Source organism: Alosa sapidissima, chromosome 1 (assembly GCF_018492685.1).
Source record: "Alosa sapidissima isolate fAloSap1 chromosome 1, fAloSap1.pri, whole genome shotgun sequence".
Taxonomy (NCBI): domain Eukaryota; kingdom Metazoa; phylum Chordata; class Actinopteri; order Clupeiformes; family Clupeidae; genus Alosa; species Alosa sapidissima.
Genome location: NC_055957.1, coordinates 29,391,928 through 29,399,427, shown reverse-complemented (window position 1 = coordinate 29,399,427; position 7,500 = coordinate 29,391,928). Strand labels below are relative to the sequence as shown.

The window sequence follows — 7,500 nt, the reverse complement described above, 5'->3', positions numbered from 1 at the left end:
TAGGCAGACAAAGGCAGAGAGACATCAGAACTGACCAAAGGAAATCCCACTGAGACATCATGAGAATAGAAGCCTTGGCAGTATGATACTAGATTAAGACATAGTTTATTGATCTTTCTCCTTCCACTGCAACCCACTAAACCCCTTATTTACTCCTCTCCTCTCCTCTCCTCTCCTCTCCTCTCCTCTCCTCTTCTCTCCTCTCCTCTCATCTGCTCTGCTCTACTCTGCTCTCCTCTCCTCTCCTCTTCTCTCCTCTCCTCTCCTCTGCTCTCCTCTCCTCTCCTCTCCTCTTCTCTCCTCTCCTCTCCTCTCCTCTGCTCTCCTCTCCTTTCCTCTCCTCTCCTCTGCTCTCCTCTCCTCTCCTCTCTCCTCCTCTTCTCTCCTCTCCTCTCATCTGCTCTGCTCTGCTCTGCTCTCCTCTCCTCTTCTCTCCTCTCCTCTCCTCTGCTCTCCTCTCCTTTCCTCTCCTCTCCTCTGCTCTCCTCTCCTCTCCTCTCTCCTCCTCTTCTCTCCTCTCCTCTCATCTGCTCTGCTCTGCTCTCCTCTCCTCTCCTCTCCTCTCCTTTCCTCTCCTCTCCTCTGCTCTCCTCTCCTCTCCTCTCTCCTCCTCTTCTCTCCTCTCCTCTCATCTGCTCTGCTCTGCTCTCCTCTCCTCTTCTCTCCTCTCCTCTCATCTGCTCTGCTCTCCTCTCCTCTCCTCTCCGCTCCTCTATGCTCACTCTAACCTCTTAACTGCTCCCTCTTCCTCCCCTTACCTCTCCTCTCCTCTTCTCCTCTTCTCCTCTCCTCTCCTCTTCTCCTCTTCTCCTCTCCTCTTCTCATCTCCTCTCCTCTCTTCTCCCCTCCTCTTATTTCCTCTCCTCTCCGCTCCTCTTCTCTCCTCTCCTCTCCTCCTCTCCTCTCCTCTCCTCTTATTTCCTCTCCTCTTCTCTCCTCTCCTCTCCTCTCCTCCTCTCCTCCTCTCCTCTCCTCTCCTCTCCTCTCCTCTCCTCTGATTTCCTCTCCGCTCCTCTCCTCTCCTCTCCTCCTCTCCTCTCCTCTCCTCCCTTCTGCCCTCCTCTCCTCTCCTCCCTTCTGCCCTCCTCTGCTCTCCTCTCCTCCCCTCCCATCAGCCCAGAGCTGAAAAGCAAATGTCCTCTTTCTCCGTATTCCCCGTCTGCTTTATCTCTGCGTGCCCAGCGCCTTCTCCAGCTGCTGCACCCACTCCTCTCCAGCAGACGTCTGCTGAGGGAGGCTTCCTCCAGGGCTTCAGGCGACTGGGGAACAAACGTATGTCTTAATTAAGACGGCTGTCAGCTCTGGAAGAAGCGTATGCACAGGACTGAGAGAGAGAGAAGGACAGAGAGAAACAGAGAGAGAGAGAGGGGGGGGGGGGAGGGAGAGAGAGAAAGTGGAGGAATGAAGAGAGCAAAAAAAAGAGGGAAAGAGGAAAGCAGAGACAGAAAAGTTCAAAGCAGAGTGAATCAGAACCCAGAGGGACTTTGGCAGGGAGACGCAGTGAAGTGCAGGACCTGGGTGAAGCTCAGAACTCCCTCACTACAGAGCCTGACATATTGAACAGCATGTCTCATCTGCCTTCTCTCTGTCTGTGGAGACTACTGTACACTGTGACAGTGTCTCAGTCCGCCATGGGGTCCTCAAGCTCTGCCTGACATCCGGCCTTACTTTGGCCCTCAGCCAGCACCTCATCCAACATCATCCCTCCGCCAAGTAGGAAAAACAGGAGACGTAGACGGTAGGCCTGTTAGCGGATGGAACCCCCCCTCCACACGCACACACACACACACACACACACACACACACACACACACACACACACACACACTTAAATCGACATCTTAAAGCCCCCTGTGCTCTTCGCCATGTCAACCAACACTCCGGCCCCCGGAGCCGACATCAAACACGCGGCTCGGACAGGTAATCCGTCTTCCCCTGGACCTTCAAAGGGCACGGACAGGAAGCTGGGGAGGGGAGGATGGAGGGAGGAAGAGGATAGAGGATGGGGGGGGGGGGCTTGGAGAGGGGGCGACAGGGGGAAGATGGATGGGCGGCGGGGTTCTTGTGTGTGTTTGGGGGGGTGGGGGGTGGGGGGGTGGTGGTAGTGTAGGTGTGATTGTGTGTATGTGTGTGTGTGTGCTTGTAGGGGCATCGGCTATGTGTGTTAGGGGACTTCTGTGCCAGTGATGTGTAGGGATGGGTGTAAGTGTATAAGTGTGGGTGAGTGGGGCCGACACTGTGCATGTGTGGTTGTGTGTGTGCTGGGGTTTTGGAAGGAATCCTGTGGTAGTAGTATATGTGTGTGTGTGTGTGTGTGTGTGTGTCTGTGTGTGTGTGTATGTGTTATGGTCTCTCAGCGGCCTCTCCGGCTCTATTAGCCTCAGATGACAGGAGCTGATGCTGACGGCCCAGGGCTTGGCCTGCGTGGGAACCGCCGGTCAACAGTGTGGTCCGATGATGGGACGCAGGACTCCAGCACTACAGGAAGTATCGGCCTGCTGAGGGGCCGAGAGGAAGCGCCATTTCTCCTCTGAGGCGGACGGCTTTGAACTAAAAAGAAATGTCCAGTCATGTTTATAATGTCAGCTTAATGTGACTTAAACCTCTATGAAACAGAAGTAAATGTCAGTAAATAAATAGTGCAGGTCGCTGAAATATGCCATGACACATGTTACATTGGTGAGCATGGCATTGTAAGTTTGGATAACTAAGTGAGATTTATTTATCCAGTTACAGCAGGCTGATTCTAATGTCTAAAGGTCTGTCTTTGCCTTTCAGTACTTCCATTCAGAAGAACTTGAGACAGAACTTGAGATTTTGAGCTGGGCAGAAATCAAGGTGGAATTCTGTTGCATTGCATCCAGGCCATTGGAATGTCTCCGCACCACACTGTCCACAGCAGACTTGTTTAAAGAAAATAAATCGTATTAATTCACCACAAACATTAAACACTTTCCAGACTCTTCCTCATCTCTGTTTATCTCTGTAATTTACAAGCATCTCTCTCTCTCTCTCTCTCCCTCTCCCTCTTTCTCTCTCTGTTTTTGCTTTTTTGTGGAGGTTAACATAGCCAGCACACATAAATAAAGTGTTCCCCTCTGACGGAGGGTGCAGCCCGCGTCCCCTGTGGTGGGTTGGGGGGACGGGACGGGTGAGGTAATGCGCGGGGCATTTTGATGTTGCATTAGGTCCGTAATGAGAAACATCTCAATCCGCTCGGCTGGCTTTGGGCTGGGGCTTGTTTTATTTGTTTGCATCTCCTCGCCTGCCCTGCGGCATCTTTCCAAACTCAAACGCAAATCCTCTCCGATTTCAGCTTATTATTTCACCCTCCATTTATCCCCATACACACACACACACACACACACACACACACACACACACACACACACACACACACACACACACACACACACACACATACACACACACACACACTTAAACACAAACACACAGATATTTGCATGCATACACACAAAAATACACAATCAGTAAACCAACATAAACCCCACACATACACAAAACTTTAAAGTTGGTCACGTGCAGCATTCAGCTCAGTCTGTCAAATAGGACCAACAAAACACTTGTGCATGTGATGTGAAACCCACTGAAATACACTGTATCTCTCTCTCTCTCTCTCTCTCTCTCTCTCTCTCTCTCTCTCTCTCTCTCTCTCTCTCTCTCTCTGTCTCTCTCCCTCACACATACACATAAACACACACACACAATTCTGAATGTGGATTTAGCTAAGCACAAATGTAGAAAAACACTTGCATTAGAGCATCTCTATACAAACCAAAATATTTTGGAGTATCTCTGAAGCTTTCCTCTCTTCTTATTTGAGCCATCTAGCCACTGACCAGACCAATAACCTCCCCATTTTTTTCCGTCTCTCATTCTCTCACCCCATTTCCCCCACTTCTCTCTCTCTCTCTCTCTCTCTCTCTCTCTCTCTCTCTCTCTCTCTTGCGACCTGCGGTGCGGTCCGTTTGCCTTGGAACCCAACACTTCCTCCTGCGCCGCAACAGTGAATGGCAGGAAGTCGGGGAACAGGAGCATGGCGAGCCCGAGCTGGACGCCGCTGTCCTGGCCTCTGAGCTCTGGACCGAACCAGACCAGGCCGGCCCTCACACCCACACCGGCTCACCACCAGCAGGGGTAGGGTGGACCAGAGCGAGGCTATGAGCTCTATGGGATTCAAGACAAGGGGTCAAGATTATGCTGGACTTTGGCCCCCATTGAGTGGACATAGTATAATGAGATCTAGACTTTTCAGAGGTTTAATATTTTGGGGCTATTGCCAGAAATCAGTCAGGACGGTGGAGTATGACAGGAAGCGAGTAGGAGAGAGAAAGGGAGTGGGATCGGGAGATGACCGCAGGTTGGATTCAAACCAGGGTCCCAGTGAGCACTTGGACCCAAATGTGGTCCAGACGCTGCAGCCACTTGCGCCACCGTGCCCTCTATACCGTGCAGGTTGAGGTTGTGTCCAGTGGGGGTTGGTGATTGGTCACGCCTCTGGCACAGGGGCCAAATCTAAACAGGGGGCTGGGTACCAGTGGCAACAGCTAGCCGCAGAGGTGCCAGACAGCTGGCAGGAGGTGGCAGATGGGTGCATGGCACTCAGAACCAGAGACACACACACACACTGCAGGAGGAGGAGGAGCATGTGTGTGTGTGTGTGTGTGTGTGTGTGTGTGTGTGTGTGTGTGTGTGTGTGTGTGTGTGTGTGTGTGTGTGTGTGTGTGTATATGTGTGTGTGTGTGTTGTGTATTGTGTGTGTTGTGTATTGTGGGGTGGCATATTGTGTATTGTGGGGCTGGTGGTGTGCGGTTGCTCTGCGGTAGAGGAAGGGAGCGAGGGTGTAGAGGGGGGTCAGAGAGAGGGAGAAAGAGAGAGAGGAGGAAAGAAAGAAAGAAAGAAAGAAAGAAAGAAAGAGAGCCTGTGGTTTTGGAGGTTTCAGAGGAGCGAAACCTAATACATTTGGCTCGGGGAGGCTTTCCCGTTCTCTTGTTCCCAGGGTTGCGGTTCTCCTGGCCAACGTTCTCTCTCCCTCGGCCTCTCGCAGTGATGGGATGGACGGGGCGAGCCGAGACGAGGCTGCTGCCTGGAACACTGGCCCCTGGATTGTTTTTGTCCCCGCGCCACACATTTGGGTGTTTTCAGTTTCAGCTCCCCGTATATCTTTAGGTTGAGAAAGAGCCAGTGAGAAGGGGGGAGAGAGAGAGAGAGAGAGAGAGTGGGAGAGAGAGAGTGGGAGAGAGATAGAGATAATAGACAAAGAGACCAAAAGAGAGAAAGGGAATGAACGGAAAGCAGAAGAGAGTCAGAAAGAAAGAGTGATTCAGAGAATGAAAAGATGAATGTGAGATGGATAGAAAAACAGATGAAAGAAGCAGAAGGCTTGGCAAAGTAAGGAACGTTTGTTCATACAACACAATTCAAACACACTGGTAATTCAAGCCGCTTTACAAATGAGCACTGCAAAATAGATGAAACGTAAATCCACCTTACATTCCTGTGTCTTTCTTCTCTCCAGCAGATCTGTCCCTGGTCTGGCTCCGTAACAGCAGAATCTGGCACGCAGCTGGCCCAGTTATGGCCCAGTTATGGTCAACATGCGTTTAAGGGCCTCCTCCACTCCTCCGTCTGCTGGCTGCGGGGTGGCTGATAAGCGTAAGGAGTGCTCTTATCTCTCAGGTGATGAATTACGTGTGTGTGGGTGTGTGTGTGTGTGTGTGTGTGTGTGTGTGTGGGTGTATGTGTGTGTGTGTGTGTGTGTGTGTGTGTGTGTGTGTGTGTGTGTGTGTGTGTGTGTGTGTGTGTGTGTGTGAGAGAGAGAGAGTGTGTGTGTGCGCGTATGTGTGTGAAACTCTCTCTATCTGCTGTTTTGGTGCTCCCTACCGCTAATCGTCGCATGAGAGGTCACCATCAGAGACCTCAGAGCAGAGCACAGTGCCTTAAGCATGAGCCACGGTCAGCTGCTACTGACGAGGGAGGGAGGGGGCCTCTCCACAGATACTACATCTGTCTGCCCAGGATGCTCACCACTGCCAAACATTGAGTAGGCTTGGGCCTCGGTATTACAAGTACCATACACACACACACACACACACACACAAACTCTCTCTCTCTCTCTCTCTCTCTCTCTCTCTCTCTCTCTCTCTCGCAAATTCAAATTCAAATTCAAAGGAGCTTTATTAGCATGACTGTATACAGTGTTGCCAAAGCCAGTGTTACAGATATCACAGTAGAATAACAGCTCTCTTTCTCTCTTTCACACACACACACACACACACACACACACACACACACACACACACACACACACACACACACACACACACACACATACTCTTTCTCTCTCACACACACACACACACACACACACACACACACACACACACACACACACACACACACACACACACACATTCAAATTGAAATGGACTTCATAGGCATGACTGACATACCGTTGTGCCAAATCAGGTAGTTACAATAAAAACAATGGTATTGATTTGGAATAATAAAAACAATCATTCTAATAAAATAAAATAAAATGGATCAGCAGTTTCTCTCATTTCACTCTTGTTTTGAAGTGGTAATAAGGAGTGATTTGATATGTAATGCTTTTGCCATTTGTTTTTTTGTACATTTGTACAAATATACATTTTGTACATTTGTCTTGAATTTCCCCTTGGGGATCAATAAAGTATCTATCTGTCTATTTATCTATCTATCTATCTATCTATCTATCTATCTATCTATCTACATTTTCTCCTTCTCTCTGTACCTCAGGCTTGTGCCTTTTTCTCCTGTCTTCCCCACTCTCACTTCTGAGCTCCTCAATGGGTCCCGTGCACATCAATACCGGCAGCCGCTGGATCAAATAGGATACTGTGACTGCAGAACAACTGATCCCCGAATTCTCTGTCAAATGGCTTATTCTCCAGAGAGAGCTTGAACGTGTGAGCAATGAATTGATCCCATCGACTGCTGCCTCCCCCACTCATAACAGACAAGATGATCTTGATGGCTATCGAACGCAGGGGAGGGGATACAGAGAAGGAGAAGGAGGAGACGGAGGAGGAAGAGGGGGGGGGGGGGGGTCTGTTGAGGATAATGGCTTTTTCTGTGGCTTTTTTTTATTAACCGTTCTCAACATGAGCAACAGCACCACAGCGCCGTTCGTAATGAAAAACACGTCATGTGTCCCCTGCGGGTCTCTGTTGCGCTGGGCTGTGTGTATTTGTGGTCAGAGGCGTACGCGTCAGCATCCTATTTAAAGCTTCAAAGAAATGTCTGGTTGGCCATCCGTGGCTTTTTTTTGGGGGGGGGGGGGGGGTGAGATGGGCAGTGGCAGAGGCACCAGTGTTGAGTTTCCTGGGGCTCGCCGCGCTGCTCCGACTCCTCCATCCTCCAACACCAGCCAGCGGAGCCTCGCTGTTGATCTCGGTGCTGGCGCTTAAAAAAGCATGGGGCGACGGGGTTCGCTGAGAG

The 7,500-nt window shown here is 50.5% G+C and overlaps 1 protein-coding gene across 1 annotated transcript in view; it reads left to right on the top strand.

Moving 5' to 3' along the window:
* The first annotated feature begins 4,057 nt into the window (after positions 1-4,057).
* The window catches only part of LOC121681893 (ephrin type-A receptor 4a-like), a 39,481-nt gene continuing 36,038 nt past the window's right edge, over positions 4,058-7,500 (top strand). Inside the window, 1 exon segment of the mRNA XM_042062200.1 lies at positions 4,058-4,158. Within this exon segment, the coding sequence (XP_041918134.1) occupies positions 4,058-4,158 (101 nt within the window).